This window comes from Cygnus atratus, chromosome 1 (genome assembly GCF_013377495.2).
Source record: "Cygnus atratus isolate AKBS03 ecotype Queensland, Australia chromosome 1, CAtr_DNAZoo_HiC_assembly, whole genome shotgun sequence".
Classification (NCBI taxonomy): Eukaryota; Metazoa; Chordata; class Aves; order Anseriformes; family Anatidae; genus Cygnus; species Cygnus atratus.
The window spans coordinates 127,480,990-127,495,448 of NC_066362.1; the positions used below are offsets into that span (position 1 = coordinate 127,480,990).

Genomic DNA, 14,459 nt, shown 5'->3' on the forward strand with positions numbered 1-14,459 from the left:
ATCAGAGAAATACACCCCTCTGAGAGAGCATACAGCATCTCTGGGTGGCTGCTCCGCTGCCAGACCAGGAGGGCTCACCAGGGCCTGCGGAGGCATGCCGAGTAACACCTCCAGCCCTCAGGGCACCCAGTTTTGTCACCCCACTGCCAGTCACACCCCACCCAGCGCAGACAGAGGACACGACTGACCTTTCAGCGACGGCTCTTCTGTGCCACCCGCTGTCTCATCCGCCCTGCCGGCATCGGAGGCACTTTTGGTAGGAATATCTGATGCAATCTCGTTCTCCTGCTTGCAACTCGCTTCACCGAGCGAGTTTACCGCTGCCGTCTCTGATTCAAAGCTGATATTCCCAGGCACATGGTGGCTTAAATCGAGTTGGTGCTTAAGCTGATCACTGACATCTGCTCCCTGGGCCCGAGCGGGGCTTTCAGCCGCAGTACCAGGCTCCAGCTGCTGCCCACCGCCACCGGAGAGCTCCGGCTGAGCCTGCGCTCGCTTGGGGCAGCCATCTACTTCTGCTCCCCGGTTAGCTTTCTCCGCTTCGTAATCACCTGTGGGCATGGCCGAGCCTTTCTGAAACCCTTCTGTAGGAACAGCACAAGACTGATTTAGAGCGCTGTCTGGCAAGCGCTCGGCAGCCAGTGGCACTTGGTCCTTCATGGGTTTGATTTCAACCAGAGCCACACTTGCTGAAGTTAGAGTTTCTTGCTCACAATTACTCTGCCCGCTGAAGGAGGAGCTCTTTTCTAAGGGCAGTTTTCCAGGGCCAGTTTCTGCCAGGGAAGAGTCGATGTACGACATGATGGCCTCCTCAGTGGAGTACTGCCGTGATACTGGCTTCTTGGTTAGGAGCGGCCGCATTTTGCCCGGCGAAACATCGTTTGCCACCAGAGCAGTCTCTCGGACACAGAGCAGGTCGGGAGTGCTGCCCTTCTGCTTCGCTTCTTCAGGCCTGTTGACGGCCCTGAGGTGCACGGACTTGAGGACGGAGGGCGTGATGGCGAGGGCAGAGGGCGGGCTGGGGCTGAGGGCTTCTCCCACCGTGTTCTGCTTGCTGGGGTTGAAGGCGTGCAGCTGGTGCCGGTGAGCGAACGGTTTGTTCAGGACACTGTGAAGAGCACTTAGGTCGAGATGGGTTGGAGGTATAATCGGGAGTTCGAGGTCTTTGCTTGCAGACATGGTGCCGTCTTTAGAGAGCGGCTGTTGCAGCGACGACTTCCTCTCAGGTACTTTCGGCTTTCTCTTGCTGCCCCCCGGAGACAAGGGTCCAGAGAAGAAGGCGGTCGGGAAGGAGGAGGTTGGTGTTTCCGACTGGCTCGAGTACCCGCTGGAGGGTGAGGCCAGTCCCGCCAGCTTCTCCGGCGAGGCCAGCTTAAACTCGCTGTCGACAGAAGGGAGGGATGGGGTGGTGGCCCGTGACCCGGACTGCGACGTCTGGGACTCGGAACTCTCTGGCGACTTGATGCACTCTATGACCGTGGTACCCGTAGCAGTGCTCGAATTAGATAAAGACCTGTAAGGATCACTAGATTTCAAGTCGTTCAGGAGCCAGAGGTCTGCATAGTGAGGTTGTTCAGCACCTTCGTCTTTAAAGGACGGCATGTCGGCCACGTCGAACTGAGCGTCCTTCAGGCCGCCGTCGCTCTGGCTCGCCCAGGGCAGCTCGGATTTGGGTGGCAGGCTAGAGCCCTCCGCTATGGAAGGCGTGTTGGAAAACTCAAGCGGCAGCTTCATTTCCCTGGCGGTGTGCGACACGTGCTGCCCGCTGCTAATCTTTGGTTCTTTCTTCTCGGGAAGATCCATGCTGCCCTCAGATTTCCTCAAAGACGAGCTGCGTTTTGGTGGGGCTGGCTTTGCCTTTGGTTTCTTCAGAGAGATGCTCTGCCGTCCCTGCCTCCTGTGGTTCACACACTCCTGCCAGGCGCAGTCGGCCAGGCTGGAGGTCACGCTCGCCGTCTGTCCGCTCTCGGAGCCTGCGGCTGCATAGTTGCAAATATAGCTCTTGTTACCCTTGAGACCACAGTCAAAGTGCATGGAGGTATAGTATCCTTCAGTATCCACGGAGAAGTGTGAGCTAGTGTCTGCCTTGTCAGAGGGGGTCTTCTCTAGGAAGCTGTCGTACGTGGCCATGCTCGTGAAGCTCGGGCATCCCAGGCTGTCGGCCTTGGGGCGCTCGGGGCTGAAGTCCTGGCGACAGGAGGCGTCGTGGTGGTGGTGAAGGTAGTTCCACTCGCTGTCACTCGTGTTGCTGTTGTTGGGGTCATCAAGTAAATCTGCCACAGTAGAGGTGAAGGAGCTCGCCCTGTGGCCTCTGACCTTGTCCACGTGGTCACTGAACTGCTCTGTGATGAAGACACTCGAGTCTTCGTTGGCATTGGGAGCGGTGTTGAGGGACAGCTCGGAGTCACAGTGTGAGGAGCCCGTCAGCGGCGGAGAGGCAGCAGGAGGAATGGTCTCGGACGTCTGAGAGGGACATGTGGAGCTGCTCCCACTCCAGTTGCCGCTGGAGGACTGGTGGTCATCCTTCTGGTCCATGTGGCTGCTGAGCAGGACTCCTGCTGTGGAGATGGAGTGAATGGGGCTCCCAAAGGTGTCCGAGTTGGACGAAATCTCGCAGCTTCCCGAATCTGCCATCCTTGACAGTCGCGACCTCCCTCTCTCGCCAATGCTGTGCTCAGGGCTGTGCAGGTGCTGAGGGCAAGTTAAACCTAGGGGCTGGTGCTCTTGTGAACCCTGTTTGCTCAGGATCTCCTTCCCCTTTTTTGGGAGCCTCTCCTGGCTGGCTAGGAAGTGCTCTGCGTCATACGCCGAACTCTTGGTGGTGGCGGCCGGGTCACCCTCGCTGGCTCTTGCACCCTCGCGAGGGAGGCTCCGCGAACGGATGCGGTTGCTGACGGCGGCAGCGAAGACGGCATCCCCGTTGTCCGCCAGCACCAAAATGTTGCCGGCGGAGTGCGAGAGGGAGGCGACCACGCTCTGCCCCCTCTGCGCACGGATGCGGCGCCGGGAGGGAGCCGCGATCAGGATTTCTTCTGTCTGGCACTCCGAGTCCCTGGTCCCTGACCGCCGGCTGCCGGCGCTGGAGAAGTCCGGGTTGGCGTGCACAATCACGCTGCGCTCCCTCGCCACTGGCGACTCGTCCGAATCTAGGGTACACGTAAAGCTGGGTGAGAGACAGCTTCGCGCGTCCCGACACGAGACGACCCGCGGAGAAACCCAAGAAGCATATCTGCATTTAATCTTGCTGAGTTTTGTACCAAAGCTAACTCGGCTATAAAATGTACGTAAGGCAAACCTCATCCCAGTGAGGTGGGAAATTCTGCTAGTCCTGCAACGTGATCTCAGTTCTCCTGTTTCTGAAATGCGATCTCACGCAGAGCTGATCTTGCTGTGGTAAATATTAAGATGAATATTAACTTTTCAGTTTTTGTCACTGCCCTGCAATGGTTTACAGGCAGTTTTCAGGAGTGTCTGCCTGACAAAACACTCCGTAAACTTCTAAAAATAATTCTATTCTGACTATATATCTTTTCAGAATTTCCATTATCTGCTTCTTTCCTACCAAGAATATTTGCACAGTAACAGGATCTTTGTTTCATAGGTTCTCTGGTTGCTTATTCCCTATGATAAACACATTCCTTCTGCCTCCGATCAAATTTCACAGCAACTGACCGAGATATCAGAGTCATCTTCAGATGCAGATGAACATTAAGAAATAATGATCCTGTTCATTTAGTTTCGGGTTAAGACCAATTTTACACTGTATTTGCCCTCAACAGAGTTGCTCCTAATTTACCCACAAAAGAAGCAAGGCAAGCCACTTGATTTCAAGCAAATATCCTTGGTAATAAAGAATGCAAGGAAGGAATTGAGGACAAGCATGACAAAGAAAAGGAATGTTTAGCGAAGCTTTCAGTGGGGTACCAGCAGCTGTCTCTAATGCGGATATCCAACTGATATCTGAGTGAGTTGTCACAGCTCATCACTTTGCTGAGCAACATCTGTCATTTCTTTACCTTCAGATCCCTTCATACAAGAAAAAACTTTCACTTAATCTAGTTACTTTTTATGCACGCAAATATAACAAAAATAAAATGGAAAAAAATAACTGATTAACATTTACACGATAAGAGCTGAACACGTACATCTATATTACTCGGTAAGGCCCCCCTTAAGTCAGGGCCATATGGAGTAATATAGCTTTGCTTACTGCAGTAAATCAAAAAAAACAAAACACGTCATTCCCAAACTCCACAACCAGTTACGCTTTCAAGGATTCATTTCTTTGGAAGGCCAGCTACCAGCTCATATCCCTGCAATTTAAGTTGGTTAGAAAGCTATCTATGGAAGAGTTGTATTTATACTACACCTATTTCTTGTTGCACTCTTCTGGGGATGCCAGAGATGGTTTTCCTCCTCCTCAACTTTCGTCTCCGCTGTAGTACAGATTGTGAATGAACAAGAGAGCAGCGTATACTAGCCTCTCTGTCAAAACCAACTCCTGCAACCCATAAATAGGTCTCATTAGCCTTTAGAAATAGTAAACAAATTTTCATGGCTGGAACACAGTGGAGGTATGTGAGCTTGGATTAAGCCTGTGAATAAACATAAGGGAGCCCTTATATAGCTCTTATGTGAATTATATTACAGTATATCACAGTTTTACATTTAATTCCAGCTCCCCCTCAGCAGCCTGGTCTGCCAAAAGTAACATAAGGATTGAAAAAAAATAATAAAGAAAGAAAGAAAAAGAAAAGAAAAAACAAGGAAGGAAAATAGAGTTGAGAGCTCTTGGTAGCAGGGCATCTTTCTTATAACTATTTATCCATCTGTCACAGGGACAGTGACAGTTACTTGTCTGCAAGGAGTAATCTTTTCAGCTACAGCCTGACTTACTTTAAGCAACTAAGCATAAGAAAACAATTTAAATTTTAATGCCGAATTACAATAGTTGGGGGCTTCTTAGGAGACCAATATGCCAAAAGGGCTACCATTTCAGAAAGGAATAAGACAGCTAAAATGGGGCAAAGTCCACATGCAAGTTTAGAGAGCAGTTTCCTTGACTATTACACGTGGCCAAGGATGAAGTAAATGGGCAGCAGGTATTGCGCACCAGCACGTGGCCTGATTTTCCCAAGCACTCAGCTTGCATCAAGACACACGGGAGTCCGCTCTGGGAATCAGCTCACACATTCACTGTCCTAAATTTGGATTTAGGAGCCCAAGTTCACATGCACATCTATTTATAACCATGGTCATGCAGAACGAGCAAGAATTCCTTGTTTTCTTTATGTTTCCATGTCATTGCCACAGGGAAGTCTCTTTGACTTTGTTTTTTACACTGTGGTCAATCTAAAATTAAGAGGAGGCCCACCAAAAGACCGGCTGTGGTCTTGCAGAGCTATATGCTTCTGCTCTCTAAAGCTGACGTGGGACAGGTCGGAAAAAATGTGCCAGGTCCATAAAAACACTAACATTGGGATCATTGGTACAGTGGTTTGTAATCTTAAGAAAAACGAACAAACCAAAGTAAACAAAATTAAAAAAAAAATCCTGATAAAAACTATTTTAATAGCGTATAATTATATAAAACATAATTATACACAGACATACACATACATATTACACTACATAACAATGTAAAACGTTAAAAAGTAACTTTCTTGTAAAAGTTCTTCTTGAAATCTACTACAGTGAAATAGAGGCTTCAGACAGATGTCCTGTAACCACCAATGCCCCTGGAATAAGCAGAGGAAGAACTTTCTTTAATATGGAAGGAAAGTGCTGTAAACTCCAACAACAGTCATTTTAAAAAAGTGAACATTTCTCAGGGTTGGGAGAAGCTTAAAGAACAAAACAGAAAAATGAAAGCAAACTCTTTGAAACGAAAATCAATCCGAGTCATTGCTGGGTTTCCAGCAATTGTGAGTTATCTGAACATGCTCCGTGTGCCAGATGCACGGGTCATCTCTAGAGGAAAGTGGCAGAGGGTATGTCCTCCCCGTGACGCATACAAATTATTCCCATTAGTGCTAATGAGAATGATACACATAAACATCCAGAAGATTACATACCATTCTTGATCTGTAAAACTGATCAGTGGGAATTTGGTTCCAGTGTATGGCAGGTGGAGTCTAGGCAAAAATTTCTATTACTGGAAAAGTTAACATTGGTCCCAGGCCTAACGCTGTAATTCTGCTCTGGACTGTGTGACATTACTGGTGCTGGGCAGCCTACACAACTAAGGTCCTATGTGCTGTGGGGGCAGAGCATCACTTAATGCCTCGTGGAAGCGTGCCACTCCATTCATGTCTTTCTGTGGGGTCTTCCATTGGGAGTGTCCAGCCTGGAGCAGGGGGCACCCAGACACAGCCCCTTCAGACCCAGGTGGATGGTGGGGCAGAAGGGATGCTGCAGCGAGCCCCAAAGCCCCGAGCCCCTCAGACAGTCAGCAGCAAGTTCCTGGGAGCAGAGTGGGGCAGGGGGCGTGCAGACTTCCCCTGGCACCGCAGGCAGCTTGGCAGCCTGTCTTGCAGGAAGGCTGGGCACTGCTGATGGACACAAGCAGGAGCGATGTGACATGAGGGGACGTGACCTCCCCGCCAACCCCCCGGTTTCTGGAAAAACACAATTAAATACCAGAATTTTCTCTGTGGATAGCTGAGAGCTCCCTGCTTTTTCCCTGACTATTTATTTTCAACTCTATAGCCGTGGAAATCATCCCCCTTTATGCTCTTACATTAATCAAACCTTGGTGCAAAATATCATTGAGGAAAACTCAGATAAACCTTATGTTTACCATAGCCCTCTGGAAGGAGAGAAAGAGAAAGAGAGAAAGAGAAAAACAACCTGATTTTTGATTTTGGAAACAAGTCATCTATCACATTCAATAACTGATAAAGCTGATGCTTACATAAACAATTCTTGTTCAAATAAATCTAGTAAAATGCATCCAAATGTTATATAAATAAATGAAAATGCCATTACTATACCTTCAGCGTAGCTGCATGTAAAGAGATCTCAGAGCGATGGTTTGCATGCTACACAGTCATGACTTGCATGTTTAAAGCACTGCAAATAGTAGCCTACATTCTTTAGTTTCTCTTCTCCTGCTACACATGATAATCATATGATTAATCCTGGTGGCTTTCTGCATTATTTCAGTCAGCTACATTTGAAAAGCTATTTGAGGTCTTTGTGAATACAGACTGTAGGTTATATACACAACAAAAGTACATTGTTTATACAGGGAGCCAGCGTTACGTTACACTGTACAACATGACTCGAAAAATGTGGGCCAAATTAATCCTAGATGCAGCGTCACTGACTTCAGTGGCCACGCATGAGGGATGAATTTAGCCCACTGTCTTCCAGCAACTAAATCCTCAGGCTAGGGTCTTTGCCCGCAGACTGTAAAACCCAGTGACTTCAAACAAATTAAACAAAGTAAGCACTTGACCTCCCTCGAACCATGCAATAAATACAAAAAGAAATAGAAGAGATTTGTACCAGTGACATTGATGGGGATAATGCAAGAAGAAATCACTTGGGCATCTTGTTTCATTTTCTCCTCTGGAGTTGGGAGAGGTAGTGCTTTACTCCAATTGGTTTGCTTATCCAGTGTAGAAGGGATATTATGTATTGGATTTTTCGGCCTCTGCCCTAACATGACATCTGTATCTTCGTCCTCTGGTGGATGGGACTGCAAACGAATACATTCAGAATCAGTGTCTGCCACTCGGGCACGCGCGGCTGCTGTAGGAACAAAGCAGGCAGACAGATCAGCAATCAGTTACAGGGAGCAACGACGAGCTGCTCTGGGTAAGTCACACAGCGCTGCCTGCTCCCCGGTGCAGCAGCAGTAACGCACCGGTCGCAGGGGACAAATACCTCGCCGTGTGGGAAGCGGAGCAGCACCTTCACGGGGCAGTGCAGGACGCCCTCCCGGTCGGAAGGGGCACACACCCGTGTTTGCACGCTGCTGCCTCCGGCACGTACCCGCTTACCATCGGCGTGACACCGGGGCGCGCTTCTGCATCTGCAGCTTTTGGAGCACAGCGGTCTGCTGCTAGCAGGGAGCACCGGCCCCAGGGAAACACTCGTTCGAGAACAGGCAGCAGAAGGCCTAAAGCTTTAAACGAGACCCCTCCGCACTTCGGGAAGTCACTCGCATCTCATTTTTTACAAACTAGGGACGTGACCAGAAAAAAGTTGCAGAAAACCGGCAGCTATGTGGTTGGAAGCGGCAGGTGTTAGCAGTGCCAGGGTCAGGAGGATGTTGGCCACAGGGAAGGTCGGCCGCCACCAGAAGAAATTCAAAGTATTGTTTAGAAACCATGCAAATTTTTACGGCATGCTACGAGAAGCACTAGATACGGAAGATAAAGAAACAGAGAGAAAAGTAAACTGTGTGGAAGCAACACAGAGGCTTTGTTTTCTTTGTGAAGAAAAACCAAATCCCCCAGCAGCACCCTGTCCTGCAAAGCTGTTATAATTCCACCCAGTAACAGAGAAATAAATTAAGCATGTTTTCATGTGGTACCAGCTACCGACCCGTGGTTTGGAGTCCCTTTGTTTGAAAAACAAAAACAAAAGCAAAAACTTCTCATTTTGTTTGGAAGGAACAGAGGGGAGAAACACTCACCTTTTTCTGCCCTGTTCCCCCCCTTTTTCCATCAGAACATTCTTCCACAAGCCGTGACAACTCTTCCCCTAGCCCGGGAAGTCAATCTGTCTCCTCTTTAAACACGAAGAGCAGCACCTCTCAGGCTGGCTTTCTCCCCAGTCCCGGATTCCCAGCTGCCCAGCTACCCGGCTTCTCCCTCATAACTGCTCTTTAAGCTTTCTTCCCCAGTTTTTGGCGGAGACAAAACACCGCGCTCCCCTCCGTGCCGGGGTCCAGCCGGCTGCAGTCTAGCGCGGCGTGCTCTCGCCAGCCTGCCTTTGTAGCTCTGCCATTCCTCCTCCCAGGCTTCGCACAAGTCCCCAGGGAACGAGCCGCCTCCAGCTCCAGACAGCGCTTACGCCCCAGCCCCAAAAGCATTCTGGATCCGAAAGCCGCGCTGCTGGCTGAGGTGCGGGAGGACGCGCACTTACCTGGCCGCCGTCACCCCCCGCAGCACCCCAGGGCCGGGGGGACGCGCGTCCTCCTCCTCCCGCCCGCGGGGAGCCCCGCTTTCCCACGTAGGGTTTTAGCAAAACATTGCAGCCTTCTTTCTCTCTGCGGCTTTTGTGCCGATCCCCGGCAGACGTGAATAGCTCGTATAAACTTCAAGCACAAAAGACTTTGTTTCCTAGGTAACTTCCCCCCCCAAAAGTTTGATGCATGCATGCAAAAAAAAAAAACCAAAAAAAAAACCAAAAAACAAACAACAACAACAACAAAAAAACAAACAAAAAACCCCAAACCCTGCACACACGCAGGCAGACACACAGAGGCTGCACTGGCTGCTGGCTCCTGCCAGGGTAACAATGGAGCAGGGGACAAAGCGGGTGAAGTGACCCCACCGCGGGCTCCGGCTGCCAGAGCTCCTGCTCAGCAAACTGCAGCATTGCCGAGCATCCAAATGCACGTGTTTGTCCTGGCATTGCCCAAACGATTCCTTACCGTTTGGAAAAATAAAGCATTGGGCAAAAACATTGCAAGAAAATGAAAAGCAGTCACTACCTCTATGGTCCTGGACCAGGCCGTTAAAGGGGGTGATAGGATCAAGGAGGTGGCCTTGTGGCCATGAGCTCCTGAAACTGATCCCAGGTGAAGAGGGAAAGAGGGAAAAAGATGTCATTATTGTGCCCTACTGACATCGGAAACAGAAGAGGCAGTAAAGTTAGCAAGTGAAAAGCAAGCAAGAGGCAGGGTTAGGATCTGGAAGGGAGAAGAGTGAGACAGGGCTGTGAGCTGAGGATTGCTTGTTTTTCCAGTACCTTTCTACTCCAGGGGGTCATGTGGCAACACTCAACTGGGGAGGGCGAACGGGTGCTGTTAAACTATAAATGTGAAATGTGGAAAAGAAAAAAAAATAAATTAAAATTAAAAACACAGACAAAATGTTGTTGGCAAAAGCACATTATTTCTGTCTGGATAAACGAGCGTCAGAGGCAAAACAACCTGAGATTTCCACCTCGATTTCCAACCGATCAGTCTGTTTCCCAGAACAGACTACTCCACAAATGCAGCCCCACCTCATTCAACTTTGCCTACGGAGTTATTTGGACCCATGTGAAGTCTGTGCTGATTTTGCTTACTCAGATCAGACGAAATTGTAGGGAAATTGGTTCGATCTCTTACGGACATAGTTAAATTGTCCTAAGAATGTCTTGTATTGATTTGGGGAACTCAAACTGTGTACTGCCTGAAGCTGGAGCAGTGCAAGGTGCTTATCCAATTACATTATAAACGATCTATTTCGTAATATAAGGACTTTTTTGCCTGAGGTATTTATAGGCAATGGAAATAAATAATGCTGGTCCTGAGGATGATTTATCAAATAGGTTGATTGCCAAGGTTTCCTGACATTATCATTACATTTCCAAGGCTGCAATCATTGTGTCAGGATGACAGTGGCCAATTGGATTTTTGTCACTTTTTATAATGCTTGAAAGGATAAAGAGAGATGCCCAGAATGTCCTAAGTCTTGCTGAATCCCTGCAGCTCTGAAGTCCTTTAATGGTGGAAATTCTGGTTACTTTGTTGCAATGTCCTGTTTTCAAAACAAATGAGTGAAGGATGACTTCTTTCGAAACAGGAAATAAAATGAAAAAGATAAAAGAAAAAAGGTCTGTTCACCACGCTGGAAAGCTCTAGCAAGTGCTATCTCCCCTGGCATTACTTAGCAGACCTGCCAAATGGTCCTATGAACATTGTTCCACCCAAACATCATCAACGCCGCTGTGATGAATGAAACACAAACGTCAGTCTGAGAGACTTTGCATTGTATGGTCTCCTTTCAAAATAATAAAAAGGCTATGCTGAAGCTCCAAAGGCTGAATTCTCTGTCTCGTCCTACCTTTTTGCGAGATATGCAACACCTCTCACTTTACCCTGGTCCCATGTGCAGGACTGAAGTTGAGTGAAGCCTCCAAATAAGCTGCACGTGAGCCCTATTGGAGAGCAGAGGGATAAAATTCAAAAGAAGACTGTTCCTAGTTAACGTTTCTTTCGGGCCATTCAGATCTGTGCAAAACCAGTTCTCCTAAGCTGGGAAAAGGCCCTTACGGTGGGATGAACACCTCTGTTTGTGTAAGAAAAGGTGCAGAGATCCTGAACACGTCAACAGGTTAACTTTGCTCTTTGGAGTCACAAGGATCATTTCATCCTTGATCTTCTGGCCAAGTTTCCAGTCACCTGCTTTGTGCCAATTTACCACAGCTAAAAGGATCAGGTTTCGAAATTCAGCTTCCCCAAGGAAGGTGTCTGAGGTGCCTTGGAGAGGGTTGAGATTGATGGCGACCAACACTGCTGAGGTGATGCGTCCAGCACATGAAAATCTTTTACGTATCTTGGAAGCTCCACAAAAGCTCATGAGGGTCCCAGTTGGTGCACAAGAAGGGGATGAGGAGGGACCTCTTGTCCCATGAGCTCCTCAGGGCAAACCTCCAAGGGAGAAACAGTGTGAGCTCGACTCTGGCCTTGGAGAAAGTAGCTACGGGCTACAGCAGACACAAACAAGGGCTGGCTACCCATCAACCTGTCCTGTTGGATCAGGGCTTTTCTATCTCCCCATGTGCTCCTCTGCCTTCCTGACTCCTCCAGGAAAACACCCATTAGTTACACGTACCCACAGACTTCACTTCACTTGCCAAGGTCTCAGGTCTCTGCTTAAGCACGGCAGGACAGACTTCCTAGGGTGGGGACTTAACATGGAAGAACAATGAAAGGTGGGAAAGGCAAAGGTTGACTGAGTACTGTCTTTTCTTCTCCCTGCCATGGAAACGGGAGAAATGCCATAGAGGAGTAGGCCTAAAATGGCAAAAATCTCAGCTCCTGCTGTCATGGTGGTGTGACCTTCCACTGTGACCTGACCATGGGGTCCCAAGGTCGCCTACTGCTGGATCCGGCACGGTGCCCACCGCTGGGCAGCTGGGCACGCTGTGATACAGCAGCAGCCCCAACGTTTCAATACCTCTGTGCTGGGGGAGGGAGCGAGCTGCTGTCCCTCAAATGTTCTCATTCACTCAGAAGACCAGAATATCTCTAAATGTCTTGAGTAAACACATAATTAAGCAAGAAATTATTATTATATACCCAAGGCTGTTCTGGTCCGATGGGTAAATCTGCAGTTAGGCAGTTTTCAAAGTGAATTTCTTTTGTGTGGGTGTGCTTGGCAAATAGCAATGGTGGTAATCAATCTGTTAAATACAAAGCCAGAATACTTTAAATAGGCATTTTTCTTTAATGGGCTAAGATTGCTTTGAAACCAAACTGGTGTGTAATTGCTTGAATAGGGATTTATTCTGCAGTCACTGACAAATGTGAGCCTCTCTGTTTTCTGAGCTATCCCATCAACTGCAGTTGCAGAGGTGTCACTGTGCTCTTGAATCTGCTCTGCAGTAAAAATCTTGGTTGCATATGCACGTGATCTGATTTCTCAGTGCTCTGCATCTCTTCGGTGTGAAAGTCTTTGGTTTCTGTGCACTGCAACAAAAAAAGTGAGGATGTCCAAGCCTGAGATTGTCAGCTAGGCTTCCCTATAGGCAAGCAGAAGGTGAGATTGCCACAGAGAAATTCAGCTCAACCTTCATCCGTACCTAAATCGGGATGAGGCGACTCACCCCTGAACGCTCGCCCCATTGATTTTAAGAGGAGCCTAGCGTTACTTGCAGATACCTAAGTCAGGACACATCAATCATCCTTTCCGCTGACGAGAACCCTAAACCCCATCAGAGCAGTGACAAAGAAGCAAATCGGCTGTCACGAACTTGCCAGCCTGGCAATTTATGAGACCATCCCATTTGTTGTCCCAGAACTGGGATCAGGAGGAGGAAATGAGTGGGTCAGTAACAGTACAAAATTACCACTTAATCCCCCCTTCTGTTCTACATCGTCCAAAGCTCTGAGGTGCACTTTGAGATGCCTACAGTTTAGGATCTTCAAGATACAAGGGAAGACTAGTGCAAGAAGCATCGTGTGCACTAGGTCGTGTATCCAGCCTGCCTGCCTTACAGCATAGTGTTACGGGAGATACTTGGAGTTCAAAGTTAGAGCACAGGACATATTGAGCACTGTGCAACGGTGAGGCGAAAAACGTAACACCAGGAAAAAAGAGCTTATTTCTGTTCCAATAATTAAAGCTGTTTTGAGAATGCGATAGCCTTGTCAAGAGCTATACACATTTATCCTCAGCGTGTTTGTCTAATGGAGTCACAGCTGAGTTGATCCTTTCCCCATGCCCTCAGCACTGGTTTGACCGTGTGGGCGATGCGTTGTCTCCCAGGAAATGTTGGTGGCCGAGTCACAACCCCTGCAGCAGCAGCGAAGCCGGGGTGAGGGCAGGAGGTGGCCGGCAGCACGGCTCTGCTCCCCAGCGGGTTATCCCTTACTCCTGCTGCATATAAGTTACAGCCAACGACAAGCACAAGGGATCAATATTGTTTACGACTTCAGGCTTCTATAGCACTGGGTGGTAGACACTGCCTTCCCAGGATGACCTTATGAATAAAGTGGGCAGTGCATTAGCATATTGCTTCAGCGTCGGCAAGCTTTGTGTATGGTCCGTTTCCAGCAGCAAAGGGAACATATGCAGGATGCTTTCAAGCTAAGTGAGCTCATAAATCATACGTACTCATTATCAGTGCATCCCGACCTGACATTTGAAGGCAATCATTCATGTACTGGAAAGGCAACACGCAGAGCAAACGAGAACTGGTGTTTTGTCCTACGTTTGCATGAGCCTGCTCCTGACTCCTTCTGTGGCCCTGGGTGAAAGCTCCCTCCCACTCTCTCCTCCTCTGCCTGTAAAATGGAGAGCCTGCTGCTTCATTAACTCACAGGAGCTCAAGGAAATGGTATGGATTTGCATGTTGGAAAAATTAAAGCTCTGGTAAAGGGAGAAGAAATACTAATAAAAGGTTAGCAGCTTTCCAGTGTTTTCAGAGCACAGCTGACTCCTTAATCAGAAATTAACATTCCTACCCATACAGCATCTTTCTTATGCAGTCAGCTGACACTGAAAATAGGAATACTTCTGGCTGCTATTTCTGCAGCAAAGCACAGCCCTGCTCACCTGCTGCTCTCAATATTTATATTTCCATATGTTTCATTCTCCACAAATTTTTGTTTTATCTGCTTGTGGGTGTTTTATTTTATTTTGGAGCATCACAAATGTGATCTGTTCAAGTACTGACAGTCCTTTAATGATTAACGTACTGTTCAATGTTTTGACAAGGTAAAGATGTGCTTTCTGACAGAAGTCATACCACACATGGCATTCCAGCAGATGAAGGTGCAAACAATAATCCCA

The 14,459-nt window shown here is 48.3% G+C and overlaps 1 protein-coding gene across 2 annotated transcripts in view; it reads right to left on the bottom strand.

Moving 5' to 3' along the window:
* Window positions 1-14,459, bottom strand: part of NHS (NHS actin remodeling regulator) — a 246,014-nt gene that overhangs the window by 3,107 nt on the left and 228,448 nt on the right. Inside the window, exons 4-7 of one of the 2 annotated variants that reach the window (XM_035542106.2) lie at window positions 9,925-9,987; window positions 7,510-7,702; window positions 4,370-4,501; window positions 189-3,146 (exon numbers count right to left, since the gene is read on the bottom strand). In XM_035542106.2, the coding sequence (XP_035397999.1) occupies window positions 189-3,146; window positions 4,370-4,501; window positions 7,510-7,702; window positions 9,925-9,987 (3,346 nt within the window). The remainder of the gene's footprint in view (window positions 1-188; window positions 3,147-4,369; window positions 4,502-7,509; window positions 7,703-9,924; window positions 9,988-14,459) is intronic. The other variant, XM_035542107.2, reaches the window with a different exon arrangement.